General features: G+C 47.8%; 1 protein-coding gene across 1 annotated transcript in view; it reads left to right on the top strand.

The window, feature by feature from the left end:
• Window positions 1-17500, top strand: part of LOC311321970 (laminin subunit alpha-2-like) — a gene marked incomplete at both ends in the record, with an annotated part of 84953 nt that overhangs the window by 23766 nt on the left and 43687 nt on the right. Inside the window, 3 exons of the mRNA XM_084453983.1 lie at window positions 3388-3558; window positions 8290-8402; window positions 15909-16151. Of these exons, the coding sequence (XP_084310109.1) occupies window positions 3388-3558; window positions 8290-8402; window positions 15909-16151 (527 nt within the window). The remainder of the gene's footprint in view (window positions 1-3387; window positions 3559-8289; window positions 8403-15908; window positions 16152-17500) is intronic.

The raw sequence follows: 17500 nt of genomic DNA, 5'->3' as shown, positions 1-17500 counted from the left end.
ATGTCGCGGTAAATTCGATCGCTCGCGTTATGTTAGGGTGATGTGTGAGGCAGGAGGTTTAACAGTGCTGGTTCCTGAGGCAGGAGGTTTAACAGTGCTGGTTTCTGAGGTAGGATGTTTAACAGTGCTGGTTCCTGAGGTAGAAGGTTTTATAGTGCTGGTTCCTGGGGTAGAAGGTTTTATAGTGCTGGTTCCTGAGGTAGAAGGTTTTATAGTGCTGGTTCCTGAGGCAGGATGTTTAACAGTGCTGGTTTCTGAGGCAGGAGGTTTAACAGTGCTGGTTTCTGAGGCAGGAGGTTTATCAGTGCTGGTTCCTGAGGTAGAAGGTTTTATAGTGCTGGTTCCTGAGGTAGAAGGTTTTATAGTGCTGGTTCCTGAGGTAGAAGGTTTTATAGTGCTGGTTCCTGAGGCAGGAGATTTAACAGTGCTGGTTCCTGAGGCAGGAGGTTTAACAGTGCTGGTTTCTGAGGCAGGAGGTTTATCAGTGCTGGTTCCTGAGGTAGAAGGTGTTATAGTGCTGGTTCCTGAGGTAGAAGGTTTTATAGTGCTGGTTTCTGAGGCAGGAGTATTATCAGTGCTGGTTCTCTGTGATCCGTGAGCACTCAGACGTTCTTCACAGTTCACAGTTTATCAGCGCTGGATGTCTGGAGACAGCTGCGAGTCATTCTGAGCAATGGGCCAGGCTCTTTGATAACACTGTTCCCACACACACACACACACACACGCACACACACATGCATGCACACACACACATTCTCTCCCTCTCTCTCTTTCTCTCAGTCACTGTCTCTCTCTTTCTAATTCTCTATTTTACAACGGACATACCCGTCTCCCCGCCCTCCCACCCCATCATTCATCCCCATTCTAACTGAAGCTCTGATTCTGAGGCCTGTGTCTAATCACAACCAGTTGTTTCTGTCTTTGTGATGTCTGCTGTGTATGTGTGTGATGTACAGTATGTGTGTGTGTGTGTGTGTGTGTGTGTGTGTGTGTGTGTGTGTGTGTGTGTGTGTGTGATGTCTGTATGCTGTGTGTGTGTGTGTGTGTGTGTGTGATGTCTGTATGCTGTGTGTGTGTGATGTCTGTATGCATATGTGTATGTGTGTGTGTGTGATGTCTTATGCTGTGTGAGTGTGTGTGATGTCTGTATGCTGTGTGTGTGTGTGTGTGTGTGTGTGTGTGTGATGTCTGTATGCTGTGTGTGTGTGATGTCTGTATGCATATGTGTGTGTGTGTGTGTGTGTGTGTGATGTCTTATGCTGTGTGAGTGTGTGTGATGTCTGTATGCTGTGTGTGTGTGTGTGTGTGTGTGTGTGTGTGTGTGTGTGTGATATCTGTATGCTGTGTGTGTGTGTGTGTGTGTGTGATGTCTTATGCTGTGTGAGTGTGTGTGTGATGTCTGTATGCTGTGTGTGTGTGTGATGTCTGTATGCTGTGTGTGTGTGTATATGTGTGTGTGTGTGTGTGATGTCTGTATGCTGTGTGTGTGGGATGTCTGTATGCTGTGTGTGTGTGATGTCTGTATGCTGTGTGTGTGTGTGTGTGTGTGTGTGTGTGTGTGTGTTTGCACGTGCGCGCCTGTGTGTGTTTAGAGTGTAACTGCAGTGTGACAGAGCCAGGATGTCTGAGCAGGTTGAACTGAAGCCAGATGAGTAATATGAACCAGTTGTGTTGTTCCTACGCTCCAGCTGCTTCAAGGCAGAGCGGTCCAGTAGCCCCTAACCCTGAACACTACACACTGATACCCCTAACCCTAAACCCTACACACTGACACAGTACGCCTGTATGAGCTAACCCCTAACCCTAAACCCTACACACTGATACGCCTGTATGAGCTAACCCCTAACCCTAAACCCTACACACTGATACCCCTAACCCTAAACCCTACACACTGATACGCCTGTATGAGCTTACCCCTAACCCTAAACACTACACACTGATACGCCTGTATGAGCTAACCCCTAACCCTAAACCCTACACACTGATACCCCTAACCCTAAACACTACACACTGATACGCCTGTATAAGCTAACCCTAAACACTACACACTGATACACCTGTATGAGCTAACCCCTAACCCTAAACACTACACACTGATACCCCTAACCCAAATCACTACACACTGATACGCCTGTATGAGCTAACCCCTAACCCTAAACCCTACACACTGATACCCCTAACCCTAAACACTACACACTGACACAGTACGCCTGTATGAGCTAACCCCTAACCCTAAACCCTACACACTGATACACCGGTATGAGCTAACCCCTAACCCCTAACCCTACACACTGATACCCCTAACCCTAAACACTACACACTGATACACCGGTATGAGCTAACCCCTAACCCCTAACCCTACACACTGATACCCCTAACCCTAAACACTACACACTGATACGCCTGTATGAGCTAACCTCTAACCCTAAACACTACACACTGATACGCCTGTATGAGCTAACCTCTAACCCTAAACACTACACACTGATATGCCTGTATGCACCAGAGCTATGATGGCTGGGGTCTTTGCAGTAAACAGCTAAATAACAGACTACTAAAGTGGCTCAAAGTATTTATTTATCCATTCATGCTTTATCTGTATATTGGGGCAGGCGTATTGACGCATTGTGAGAAAACAAATGCCCGATGCGTTGCATCCTAATGTGGAACTCTAACATCCCAATAGAGCTCTCTTCTTTCTACCTGAGCTCCAGACTCTGCTCTGTGTGTGTGTGTGTGTGTGTGTGTGTGTGTGTGTGTGTGTGGGTGTGTGTGTGAGCCAGAAACTTAAGACAGCACCACATCTTTATTATATATCAGTGGGGTTTGAAGGAATGAGGGCATCTTGACTTTTTCAAAACTTGATTCGAAGTTTGGATATATTTTCGTTGTCAAGTCTCTCTTGATGATCCTGTCTGTCAAGTTGTCGCTATTTTTCAATATGAACATAGCTCAGCTCTGTAACCTGCAGCATCATCCCTAGGGACAGAACCCTTTTCAGCTCAGATAGAACCTTTTTGGGTTCCAAATATAACCTTGAATATATCCATATGGAGCCCACTGAAAGGTTCGACTTGGAACCGAAGAGGGTTTTATCTGACCCAGAAGAGTTTACAATTGAATATGGACTTGGAAACAAATGAGGAACCTTTGGAACAATTCGGTTCCCAAATGGTTCTACATAAAATACATTAATGCGCTCACATTTCGAGAGTGTGCAGTAGTAACATGACTCTACCTTTTCTGTGTCCAGTCTGTAGTTATATCACTGACTCTACCTTTAAATCACCAGTCTGTAATTACATCACTGTCTACCTTTACTGTCCAGTCTGTAGTGACATCATCAACATCATTGACTCTACCAACCCCCCCCCACCCCCCTCGCAGGCCTGTTCCCGGCGGTGCTGAATCTGGCGTCCATGGCGAAGATCACGTCCAACGCCACGTGTGGAGAGTCTAGACCAGAGATGTTCTGTAAGCTGGTGGAGCACGTGCCTGGACAGCCGGTCAGGAACCCACAGTGCCGCGTATGCAACCAGAAGAGCGAGAGGCAGTTTGGTAAAACACACACGCACACATGCACACACACATGCACACACACACATGCACACGCACACGTGCACACGCTCACAAAGATAAACAAAGAGGAGGTGATGAGTCACAGGGTTCGGTCTAGTATGATACAAGCTCCGACCGCTGGCTTTCCTTCGTCCTGTTTCTCGACGCTCGTTCCGTCTAGAGTGCGTCGTTGAAAGCGCTTGCTCGGCTAGCCAACCTGGCATCCCAAAGCGCGGTTGTGTGAAGCCAGGCTGCGTTCGCCCGCGCCATTCAGGAACACTCATTCCGTCTCAAGCGAGCCTCAAAATGACCTCGGAAATAGGGTGCTCAACAGTCAACTGATGATCGAATCAATGATCGAATGGCATAAATAAGAGTCATCTGAAGAGTCATCTGTTCTGACCTGGTCCCTGAGTAGAACAGACTATTCTTTTTTGGGGAAAGTTCACGTGCTAAAGCCTGCTTATGGAGATGAGGACCGGTGCTCTCAGTTAAGGAGCAGCGGCATGAAATAGGAGAGTACTGAAGCTCACGGATCATGTTTAGAAGAAAAAAAAAGTTTTGACAGACACTCTGAAGAACAAACTGAAGAGCACACTCTGAAGAACACACTCTGGCAAAACGCCAGTGACTGGTCTGTGCACCAAATAAAAGTTTTTCTAAAGATGATCCGTGAGCTCCAGTACTCTCCTATTTGAGATTATACTTTTACTCAGACTCAATAATCCAGACAGACTCCTTATGTCAGAAGCGCAAGGCTCTAAGTGCGTGTCCAGACTTAAATCTCACCCCGGGTGGTGGGCTCAGGTATAGACCACCTCCCCAGCAGGTCTGTTATAGACCACCTCCCCTGCAGGTCTGATACCGACCACTTCCCCAGCAGGTCTACCTACAGACCACCTCCCCAGCAGGTCTGTTATAGACATCTCCCCAGCAGGTCTGTTATAGACCACCTCCCCAGCAGGTCTGTTATAGACCACCTCCCCAGCAGGTCTACCTACAGACCACCTCCCCAGCAGGTCTGTTATAGACCACCTCCCCAGCAGGTCTGTTATAGACCACCTCCCCAGCAGGTCTATTATAGACCACCTCCCTAGCAGGTCTACCTACAGACCACCTCCCTAGCAGGTCTATTATAGACCACCTCCCTAGCAGGTCTACCTACAGACCACCTCCCTAGCAGGTCTGTTATAGACCACCTCCCCAGCAGGTCTGTTAAAGACCACCTCCCCAGCAGGTCTACCTACAGACCACCTCCCTAGCAGGTCTACCTACAGACCACCTCCCCAGCAGGTCTGTTATAGACACCTCCCCAGCAGGTCTGTTATAGACCACCTCCCCAGCAGGTCTGTTATAGACCACCTCCCTAGCAGGTCTACCTACAGACCACCTCCCCAGCAGGTCTGTTATAGACCACCTCCCCAGCAGGTCTACCTACAGACCACCTCCCTAGCAGGTCTACCTACAGACCACCTCCCCAGCAGGTCTGTTATAGACCACCTCCCCAGCAGGTCTGTTATAGACCACCTCCCTAGCAGGTCTGTTATAGACCACCCCCCTAGCAGGTCTACCTACAGACCACCTCCCCAGCAGGTCTGTTATAGACCACCTCCCTAGCAGGTCTACCTACAGACCACCTCCCCAGCAGGTCTGTTATAGACCACCTCCCCAGCAGGTCTGTTATAGACCACCTCCCTAGCAGGTCTACCTACAGACCACCTCCCCAGCAGGTCTGTTATAGACCACCTCCCCAGCAGGTCTGTTATAGACCACCTCCCCAGCAGGTCTATTATAGACCACCTCCCCAGCAGGTCTGTTATAGACCACCTCCCCAGCAGGTCTGTTATAGACCACCTCCCCAGCAGGTCTATTATAGACCACCTCCCCAGCAGGTCTGTTATAGACACCTTCCCAGCAGGTCTGTTATAGACCACCTCCCCAGCAGGTCTATTATAGACCACCTCCCCAGCAGGTCTGTTATAGACCACCTCCCCAGCAGGTCTGTTATATACACCTTCCCAGCATGTCTGTTATAGACCACCTCCCCAGCAGGTCTGTTACAGACCACCTCCCCAGCAGGTCTGTTATAGACCACCTCCCCAGCAGGTCTATTATAGACCACCTCCCCAGCAGGTCTGTTATAGACCACCTCCCCAGCAGGTCTGTTATAGACCACCTCCCCAGCAGGTCTGTTATAGACCACCTCCCCAGCAGGTCTGTTATAGACCACCTCCCTAGCAGGTCTACCTACAGACCACCTCCCCAGCAGGTCTGTTATAGACCACCTCCCCAGCAGGTCTGTTATAGACCACCTCCCCAGCAGGTCTACCTACAGACCACCTCCCCAGCAGGTCTGTTATAGACCACCTCCCCAGCAGGTCTGTTATAGACTACCTCCCCAGCAGGTCTGTTATAGGCCACCTCCCCAGCAGGTCTGTTATAGACCACCTCCCTAGCAGGTCTACCTACAGACCACCTCCCCAGCAGGTCTGTTATAGACACCTCCCCAGCAGGTCTGTTATAGACACCTTCCCAGCAGGTCTGTTATAGACCACCTCCCCAGCAGGTCTGTTATAGACCACCTCCCCAGCAGGTCTGATACAGACCACCTCCCCAGCAGGTCTGTTATAGACCACCTCCCCAGCAGGTCTGTTATAGACACCTCTCCAGCAGGTCTGTTATAGACCACCTCCCCAGCAGGTCTGTTATAGACACCTCCCCAGCAGGTCTGTTATAGACCACCTCCCCAGCAGGTCTGTTATAGACCACCTCCCCAGCAGGTCTGATACAGACCACCTCCCCAGCAGGTCTGTTATAGACCACCTCCCCAGCAGGTCTGTTATAGACCACCTCTCCAGCAGGTCTGTTATAGACCACCTCCCTAGCAGGTCTGTTATAGACACCTCTCCAGCAGGTCTGTTATAGATACCTCCCCAGCAGGTCTGTTATAGACCACCTCCCTAGCAGGTCTGTTATAGACACCTCTCCAGCAGGTCTGTTATAGATACCTCCCCAGCAGGTCTGTTATAGACCCCCTCCCCAGCAGGTCTGTTATAGACCACCTCCCTAGCAGGTCTACCTACAGACCACCTCCCCAGCAGGTCTGTTATAGACACCTCCCCAGCAGGTCTGTTATAGACACCTCCCCAGCAGGTCTGTTATAGACCACCTCCCCAGCAGGTCTGTTATAGACCACCTCCCCAGCAGGTCTATTATAGACCACCTCCCCAGCAGGTCTGTAATAGACACCTTCCCAGCAGGTCTGTTATAGACACCTCTCCAGCAGGTCTGTTATAGACACCTCCCCAGCAGGTCTGTTATAGACACCTCCCCAGCAGGTCTGTTATAGACTACCTCCCCAGCAGGTCTGTTATAGACACCTCCCCAGCAGGTCTGTTATAGACTACCTCCCCAGCAGGTCTGTTATAGACTACCTCCCCAGCAGGTCTACCTACAGACCACCTCCCCAGCAGGTCTGTTATAGACACCTTCCCAGCAGGTCTGTTATAGACCACCTCCCCAGCAGGTCTGTTATAGACACCTTCCCAGCAGGTCTGTTATAGACCACCTCCCCAGCAGGTCTGTTATAGACCACCTCCCCAGCAGGTCTGTTATAGACACCTTCCCAGCAGGTCTGTTATAGACCACCTCCCCAGCAGGTCTGTTATAGACCACCTCCCCAGCAGGTCTATTATAGACCACCTCCCCAGCAGGTCTGTTATAGACACCTCCCCAGCAGGTCTGTTATAGACACCTTCCCAGCAGGTCTGTTATAGATACCTCTCCAGCAGGTCTGTTATAGACCACCTCCCCAGCAGGTCTGTTATAGACACCTCCCCAGCAGGTCTACCTACAGACCACCTCCCCAGCAGGTCTGTTATAGATACCTCTCCAGCAGGTCTGTTATAGACACCTTCCCAGCAGGTCTGTTATAGACACCTCCCCAGCAGGTCTGTTATAGACCACCTCCCCAGCAGGTCTGTTATAGACTACCTCCCCAGCAGGTCTGTTATAGACACCTCCCCAGCAGGTCTGTTATAGATACCTCTCCAGCAGGTCTGTTATAGACACCTCCCCAGCAGGTCTGTTATAGACCACCTCCCCAGCAGGTCTGTTATAGACCACCTCCCCAGCAGGTCTGTTATAGACCACCTCCCCAGCAGGTCTGTTATAGACACCTCCCCAGCAGGTCTGTTATAGACACCTCCCCAGCAGGTCTGTTATAGACCACCTCCCCAGCAGGTCTGTTATAGACACCTCTCCAGCAGGTCTACCTACAGACCACCTCCCCAGCAGGTCAGTCGGGAGTGTACCACTCTGGAATAGCCCGTTAGCTTTCACACTCTTTACACCAAAGGCCCTTGAGATTTCCTCAGGGAGGATAGAGTTGTAGAATAAGGGGAGGAGGGGTGAAGGTGGAGGATGAAGGCTGGAGGAGAGGAAGAGGAGGAGAAGATGCATTGTTCTTAAACAATGCATCTTCATTAGCAGTCTCCTCGCTTGTTGCCATGGTTTCTAGCGAATAAGGAAATGGCAGAAATAAGTAGTGTGACTAAAGCCGGCTAACCTTAAAAACCCACAATGGAAATGACTTTATCTTATCTGAAGTAAAACTCGCTCCATTTTCTCTGTTAATCTTCTCTCCTCTCCTGTCCCCTCCTCTCCTATCTCCTCTTCTCTCTCCTTTCCTGTCCCCTCGCCTCCTCTCTCCTTATGTTGTCTCCTCTTCAGAGCGACATCCTATACAGTATGCTATAGATGGGACCAACCGTTGGTGGCAGAGTCCCAGCATCAAGAACGGCATGGCATACCACTATGTGACTATCACCCTGGACTTACATCAGGTAGGTGGTAGAACACACACACACACACACACACACACACACACACACACACACACACACACACCAATGTGCTTCCCCCCTGCAATCCCCCAAAAAGGTGCCAGAGGAAGGGCGAGATGTGCCAAGCTGAAAGTCAGTTCCTCTTTTGCACTTTTCACATTCCAGCCAGCCAGTGGCCTCAGAGAGCGCGAGTCGGCATTTGGATTAGGAAACCGGAAGTGCTCTGGATAGTGGTAGTAGGCTGTGGGTTACAGTGATTTTAGAACAGATGGGGGGGGGGTGAAGCGAGTGCCTTATAAAATGCTATTGGGCATAATTCGCTGTGTATTTGGTGTAGAGAGATATTAATGTCATGAATCTGGTTGTGAATAAATCAGTCGCATTCAGGAAAGACTTTAATCTCTGTGTTCAATAGAGCTTCTCAATGCCATGTCTATAAGCAGTGAAGGTCCCGATGATTAACCTAACAGTACAAGTATGTTTTGAAAATGCAGCAGCGGTAGCGTCTTCTAGATTTGTCTTGAATTCTGTCTTGAATTCTCCTCCTGTGTGAAAACTCCACTCTATAGATACGTAGATACTGTAGATAGATAGTACTTTAATGATAGATAGATAGATAGATAGATAGATAGATAGATAGATACTGTAGATAGATAGATAGATAGATAGATAGATAGATAGATAGATAGATAGATAGATAGATAGATAGATAGATACAGACAACTCATAAGCACAGTAAAACAGTAAGGCACAAAAGACAAAATAAGGGCAGCAAAAAACTGCTGATAGGCTCATTTCCTCCCGACGTCCTGGCATGACGGGGGCTGATTTGTGGGAGAAGTCGGCTCCTGACAGCTCCTGACAGCTCCAAACGAGAGCGAAAAAATGCGGCCTCACCAAGCCAATACCTCCTGACGGTCTGAGCATCACGGTCACTGAACATTGCAGCCGCACTGCTACGTTACAAGACTTGCAAGGCGGGCCTCACTTGTGTGTGTTTATATGCGCGGTTTGTACATTTTTGTGTGTGTGTGTATGTGTGTGTGTGTGTGAGATAGAGAGATGTGTGTATGGCCAGTCCAGCCCAGGTCACACTGCCTTCATAAATCAACCTGAGAGTCTGGTTAAATAATGATGGAGATCTGACAGAGGGGAGTGGCGCGGTGTCTATTTTAATATGGTAATGACATGCTGATGAGATGCTAATGAGCGCCGACTCATCACTCATCACTCATCCTCATCGCGCCTGTCACAGGATCAACTCAAACACACACTCCTGGATTACGCTTTGCAGTTCATATGAATGAGTCGCTATACACACCTTCTCCATGTCAATGTTCAACTCACCCCTGCCTTCTCTCCCCTCCCCTCTCTCCTTCTCTCCCTCACCCCTCTCTTCACTCACCCCTCCCCTCTCTCCTTCTCTCCCTTCTCTCCTTCTCTCCCCTCCCCTGTCTCCTTCTCTCCTCTCTTTACTCATCCCTCCCCTCTCTCCTTCTCTCCTTATCTCCCGTCTCCTTCTCTCCCTCTCCCCTCTCTTTACTCATCCTTCCCCTCTCTCCTTCTCTCCTCTCCCCTCTCTCCTTCTCTCCCTCTCTCGTTCATTCCTTCTCTCCTTCTCTCCCTTCTCTCCCCTCCCCTCTCTCCTTCTCTCCCTCTCTCGTTCATTCCCTCTCTCCTCTCTCCTTCTCTCCCCGTCCCTCCTCTCCTTCTCTCCTCTCTCCTTCTCTCCCCATCCCTCCTCTCCTTCTTTCCTTCTCTCCTTCTCTCCTTCTCTCCCCCTCCCGTCTCTTCTCTCTTCTCTCTTCTCTCTTCTCTCTTCTCTCTTCTCTCTTCTCTCTTCTCTCTCCTTCTCCCCTCCCTCTCTCCTTCTCTCCCCTCTCTCCCCCTCTCTCCATCAGGGAGTCACTGAAGTTCTCCAGCCCTCGAACCATCGTTCCCTCGGTCAGCATCGGCCATTTTGCGGGAAACATAACAACGGCGAACGCAACAAATCTCCTAACACCCGGCAGTCGGAAAAAAACGCATCCTGAGTCAGTCGCTAGCTGCTAATGAGAAATATCCCCGCTGGTTTTAGTCTGAAAGGTCTCTCGCTTGGCAACGCACAGAATCAGTCCTCTCACTTCCTCATATGGACAGTCCTCGGAAGCTAGTGTGTGTGTGTGTGTGTGTGTGTTTGTGTGAGTGAGAGTGTGTGTGTGTGTGTGTGTGTGATGTGTGTGTGTGTGTGAGTGAGAGTGAGAGTGTGTGTGTGTGTGTGTGTGTGTGTGTGTGTGTGTGTGTGTGATGTGTGTGTGTGTGTGTGTGTGTGTGTGTGTGTGTGTGTGTGAGTGTGTGAGTGAGAGTGTGTGTGTGTGTGAGTGAGAGTGAGAGTGTGTGTGTGTGTGATGTGTGTGTGTGAGTGAGAGTGAGAGTGTGTGTGTGTGTGTGTGTGTGATGTGTGTGTGTGTGTGGGGGGGAGGGGGTTGTTGACTGCGTGGTCAGCCAGTAAAATAGAATCCTATTTAGTCTCCAGTCAGACGTATTTCCCCTGCGGCCTCAGAGCGAGCTGTCATCTCCGCCTCCAAATGAGAGTGAAGCTGCCTGCGCTCCAGGCCCTGTGTGTGTGTGTGTGTGTGTGTGTGTGTGTCTGTGAACCGGTGAGTGTGTGTGTGTGTGTGTTTGTGTGTGTGTGCATGCGAAAGAGAGAGTGAGAATGTTATCGCCTGTGACATCAGCACTCTCATTTCCCCCTTGTTATCCTGAAGGCCCACTAGAGTGGAAGTCTGAATAATGATGGACAATAATGGAGGTGTGTGTGTGTGTGTGTGTGTGTTCTTACCATATTGGCCAGTTTTAAATGAATCCAAGAATTACAGTTATTTGGTCCTGTCTCTCTGCCCACTGAGTGATGAGATGTGTGTGCATTCGCATGTGTGTACATGTGTGTGTGTGTGTGTGTGTGTGCTCGCATGCATTTGTGTGCATGTGTGTGTGTGTGTGTGTGTGTGTGTGAGCAAACCATCCCATCAATCAAATCATTCATTCATTCATTCATTCATTCATTCATTCAGTTTGTTCCTTCCTTCCTTCCTTCCTTCCTTCCTTCCTTCCTTCCTTCCTTCCTTCCTTCATTCATTCATTCATTCATTCATTCATTCATTCATTCATTCATTCATTCAGTTTGTCTATTCATTCATTGATTCATTCAGTTTGTTCATTCATTCATTCATTCATTCATTCCAGTTTGCTAGTTTCCATTTAGTCACAAAAGGTTTGACAGACACACAGGGGCCGTGGAGGGAAATCCACAGTCCTTTCCAACCAACTCTTACCCAACAAAAGTATGAGTTGGTTCACTCTCATCAGCTGAACCCAGTGAAAGTTTTCCTACACTCTCTTCTCTCCCAGCGGCCTTCACTCTCAGAACGTGGGTGGTTACGCTCTCTTCCTATTAGAGTATACTGCTCATGATGAATGACACGTTTGAGCGGTGGATATTAGCTAGGTGTGCTATTCATAGGGCTGTGTGTGTGAGTGTGAGAGAGAGAGAGAAGCAGGAAGTGTGTGTGTGCGTGTGTGTGTGTGTGTGTGTGTGAGAGAGAGAGAGAGAGAGAGAGAGAGTGAGAAGCATGAAGAGGAATACACAGCTGAGGTAATTGATCAGTCTCAAATATAAGTGGAGAAAGACAGGCACTGGTAACAACAACAACAACGACAACAACTTGCTGACAAGATTACTAGAATAAAGAAACTACTGAATTACCAACATACGTATACATGTCAAAGACCAAACCATACGAAATAAATATGAAACACATGGCTTAAAAGATTAGAAAATAGTTTTTTACAATGAATGTGTGACAGCCAGAAACCATCAAACCACACAATTACGTAACCTGACCGAAATTGAAAATGCAGTCAACCAAAATGTAATATGGAAACTGTGGAGGAAAATTAACTGGATTAGAAAATCAATGAGAAAAGATCCACATTCAAATGTCCACATTGGAAAACTTACTTTGAAAGTTCATATTGAAAACCCAGACCCTAACTGGCATGAGTCATGTACAAGTAGAATTGGATCGAAAATAATCAAAACCAATTGGAATCATTGATGACAATAATAACACTGAAAGAGGAAATCAATACCGCAAAGCCAGGAGAAGCTTGTGGGCTGAACAGCATCCGAACAGATATTCTGAAACACAGTCCTACTGAGTCCATACTCGTATTGTTGAACCTGGTGCTGAATGCCGGACAGTTTCCCTGACACCTGGAACCAGGGATTCATCACCCCAGTCTGTAAGAATTGAGACAGGCTAGACACCGATAATGACAGGGGGTTGTGTGTCCGGCAGCGTCTTGAGGAAGGATTTCTAAAGTATAATAGCTAGCAGAACACAAGCCTTCCTTCCAAGCCTAGCACTAAGACAAACTAGCTTCTCGCCACAGCTGCCCTCACAAATACCTGTTTTCAATAGGGGCAGCAGAAATCCGTCAAAGAGCCAGACGTTGTTTAGAAAGCAGCATATAGGCAGTGAACGTGAGTCATTATAGACTGAACTATACTTAGCCTATTGTTAATTAAATATTAGTAATTGCAGTTGTGTTTTATGTGTAGTTCTAATGATTTAATATACTTATTTCGGAACCAGTCACTGACTCACTGTTCCATGTTATTGTTCTACTGGTCTTTTGTCCCCCCATTTGCTTTAATAACACATTTGTTTCTGTCATACCAATAAAGCCATTTTAATTTGAGAGATAGCACAAGAGAGAGAGAGATAGAGAGAGAGAGAGAGAGAGAGAGAGAGTGAGAGAGTAACAGTGTGTGAGAGTTTGTGTGTGTTTAAGTGTGAGTGTGTGTGTTTGTAATTAGTGTTTGACTGACAGACTTTATCACACTCTATATGAGTGAGGTGAATCAGATAACAAAGTGTATCTCTTTCATATTCTCTTTTGCTGCAGACCTGAATTAATATATTACAACAACAATATTAAAACTCAGAGAATGTTAAAATATTAGAACTCAGAGAATGGTGGGACATTAGAAGTCAGGCAACGTTAGTGTGGTGGAAATTAACCACTGCATGCATATGGGAGTCTCAAAAATACAGACATTCCTATTTATCAGAACAATATGGCGTTGATTAGCTATGCTCTAGCTATGCGCGAGCCTTCGTCGATGAGGCGTCCGCGGTACGGCTCTGCACGCACCTGCTCCTCATCTCTAATCACCACACCTGACCCTCATCAGCAATCACCTCCAAACCCCGACAAGAACCTGATCTTCACTCCGCCTGTCGCCAGATCTCACCAGCCTTTACGTATGGTAAAGTATAGCCTGTCTATCCATCCATCCATCCATCCATCCATCCATCCATCCATCCATCCATCCATCCATCCATCCATCCATCCATCCATCCATCCATCCATCCATCCATCCATCCATCCATCTATCTAGTTGCAGTGCTACCTCAGCTGACCAGTGTTAATATCTCATTCTTTTGGTCCTCCTCGTCTCTCCAGAACCCCGGACCCCCTCCGCAGCGCCGTGCCGGTACCTGCCGAGCCCCCCGACCCGCTCCACCTCCAGCCCTCCCGGCTCCCCCCACCACCGGGACAGTATTATTTAGTGGTGACCCTTTTTTGTCATGTCACATTTTTTCCCTCCCATATATTTTTTTGTGGCATTCTATTTTGTGGCAATCCTTTTGTGTTACATTATTAAACTCGGCCCTCTGGGCTTGAACCGTTCGTCCGCCTTGTCCTTACTGTGCGCCTGGGCCCCACACACCGAACCTTACTACACAGATGATGCATGTTGATCAACTAGGACATGGAGGAGATTATGGTTGATTATTGCTGACGGCATCTAAGGCCTATACAGTAATTGCCACCACAGTTAGAATACTAGAACTCAGAGAATGTTAGAATATTAGAACTCAGAGAATGTTAGAATACTATAACTCAGAGAATGTTGGATTATTAGAACTCAGAGAATGTTAGAATATATTTTTAAGGATCTAGAGCCTAAAAAGATACTAAAAAGTCGCTTTTTATCCATTTGAAGTTGCTAGGGGATTTGGGTATCCACTTTTCCATTAATTGGCATTATTTTGTTTTCCCACATAGATTTCTATCCTGGCAGCTTTGAGAAGTTTACTTTTCTTATGATCTCAGCTCTATATTTATGTCTATCTTAGTGTCTAGAGTCTAGTCGCAAGGCGCAGCAAACCTCAGATTCATATTTGATCAAAGAACTCAGTAGGGAGAACAAATAAACACAAACGTGTCTATATTTAGCGCTGTGCAGATTCCCCAGACTGTCAGTGGCGCTGTGACAGTTCGACTATGTGATCTTCCGTCACGATGACACGCACCAAGTCGTCGTGACACGGTTGTTTTGCGACGCCCCGCTCCCGACGCGTGCGCGCGCATCGTCCCGACTTGTTACATGCACACGCACTCGCGAACGCACACGCCCTCGAACGCACGGACACGCACGCACACCAGCGAACGCCTCCCTACCCCCCGGCCGGCGTGCCTGTCCTCCTGCGCGGTCCGAATGATGCCAGAACAGACGGTCTTTGTGGCTGGAGATGAGATCAGCAACTTGAGACTGAAGCAGACCTGTAGGGTTTCAATGGAGGGCCCTATTGTAAACAGGGTAACATGAAACTCCTTTCACTGCACATGAAAGAGAGAGAGAGAGAGAGAGAGGGAGAGAGAGAGGGAGAGAAAGAAAGAGAGAAAGAGAGAGTCATACCTGATGGTGATTGTTTGGTAGTAGGATGAGGTTAACGGGGGAGAGAGAGAATGGTAGCAGGGGCAGGACACACACCAGGGTTCAGGTCTCCTGTGTCCCGTTCTTGTCACCCCAGGCAGGATGTTACCCCAGTGCCGCCCGTTTGAAAGGAGGTGTTCAGGTGCTACCCCCTTCTCTGGTAGGGTGTGGACTGTGACTCCACCACATCAGAACAGATTTTACACTTCCCACAGCGTTAGGTGTTTCAGTCGAGTCCTCTTCCTGTTGTCGTCAAGGCATCCCTGGCATCGAACCCACTTCTTACTCTGTAGATTGGACTGCTAGTAATATGTAACAGATACATCACATATCACGTATAAACATGTAACAGATATATCAGAAGTAGCATGTAAGCAAGTAACAGGTACATGATATCTCATTACATTACATATCATATGTAAACATTTAGGCTACAGATACATCACATGAACTGTAACATTACATCACATACTGTATAAATGTGTAAATACATATGAAATACATCACATATCACATGTAAACATGTAACAGATGTATCACGTATTACATGTAAACACAATAGATACTTCATATATCTAATATGTAAACATTTACAGATGCATCACATGTAAACATGTATACATAGTCTCAAATGTAAACATGTAACCGATACATCACACGTCACATGTAAACACGTAACAGATATATCACATGTGAACATCACAGGCCGTGTGTAAGCTCCCCTCTCCACTCTCCAGGTGTTCCAGATTGCCTATGTGATCATCAAGGCGGCCAACTCTCCGCGGCCGGGGAACTGGGTCCTGGAGCGCTCGCTGGATGGCGAGGTGTTCACGCCCTGGCAGTACTACGCCATCACCGACACGGAGTGCCTGACGCGCTTCAACGTCACACCGCGCACCGGCACGCCCTTCTACACCCGCGACGACGAGGTCATCTGCACGTCCTTCTACTCCCGCATCCCGCCCCTGGAGAACGGGGAGGTGAGTCTTGGGCCGGGGGGGGGGGGGGAGGGGGTCCCCCTGTCTTCTTTACTTACCTAGTTTGTTTGTTTGCTTATTTGTTTGTTAGTCCGTCACACATACCAGAGAGTTTACCACAGTCATTTTTTTTCCATTGCAAATTACATTTTGCTTTATACAGTGAGCATAAAAAAAATGAGTTTTTTAAAAGAGTTCAGAGCTTGAGGTTTTTATTACCTTTTTTGGTGCTCGGTTCTAAATGTTACGCCTCAAACTCACGCTGTTTGCGCGGGCGGATTTGAGCGGAACCGAATGCCGGTTCAGATGCCGTTTCAGAGCGCGCAGCCGATAGCCGAGAGGATTTGTTGACAGCGTGTTGTGACTTCTGATTGGATGGTAGGATGCAAGCATGTGGAGATGATATTGGTGCTTTGATTATATAATAATAGTAGGTTGAAAAACATTATATGTAGTGATATGATGAATATATTGTAAATATCCAATGTATTTCTATGAGATTGCGCATGCGGATGCGCAGAAAATTCCGCCCCGAGTGGAAAAATCGATTCACGCCCGTAGCCAGTGACAACAGCAGCGTTCGTTTAACATGGGAGCTGAAGTGAAGCGCAGCAAACGAGGCGTTGGGATTCTCATACGTTAGCATCGAGGTTAGCATACAATGATCATTAGTTATAGTCGTTATATTTCACAACGGAGAAACAATGACTCTTATTTGAGCAGTTCGATCATGTTGGATGGTTCAGAGATTATATGACTAGGTCATATATTATGTGTCCAACTGTGAGAGTTCTACATTCATAGAGCGTTGCTCGCCACTTCTGTGATCGTAGTTCAGGTACGGGCTTGAGACGGAGTTGCTGGTCTGGTTCCTTCATTACCACAAAGGAACATGCATCATAGGTGGGGGACAACATGTTCACTGTGCACTTGCTAACCAGTTCTTGTGTATGTTGTTATTGTGATTGAACTAGTTACTGTGTTAGTTGTTTTTGTGTTTTAAGTTCTCTGCTGGGTTAGTTTGACCTCAGCCACAAACTCACAGTGACTCTCCTCTAGTTGTCTCTGTTCTCGTGGAGATTTGGAGAATAAATTCAAGAGGAATGCACACACACACACTCACACACACACACACACACACACACACACACACACATACATACACACACACACACACACACACACACACACACACACACACTCACACACACACACACACACACACACACACACACACATACATACACACACACACACACACACACACACACACACACACACATACACACACGCACACATCATAGCCGCGAACCCAGACTGACTCTCCTCCAGCTCCCTCTGTTCTCATGGAG

This window comes from Borostomias antarcticus, assembly GCF_949987555.1.
Source record: "Borostomias antarcticus genome assembly, chromosome: 19".
Lineage (NCBI taxonomy): Eukaryota > Metazoa > Chordata > Actinopteri > Stomiiformes > Stomiidae > Borostomias > Borostomias antarcticus.
This window is presented reverse-complemented; position numbering and strand designations above follow the sequence as displayed.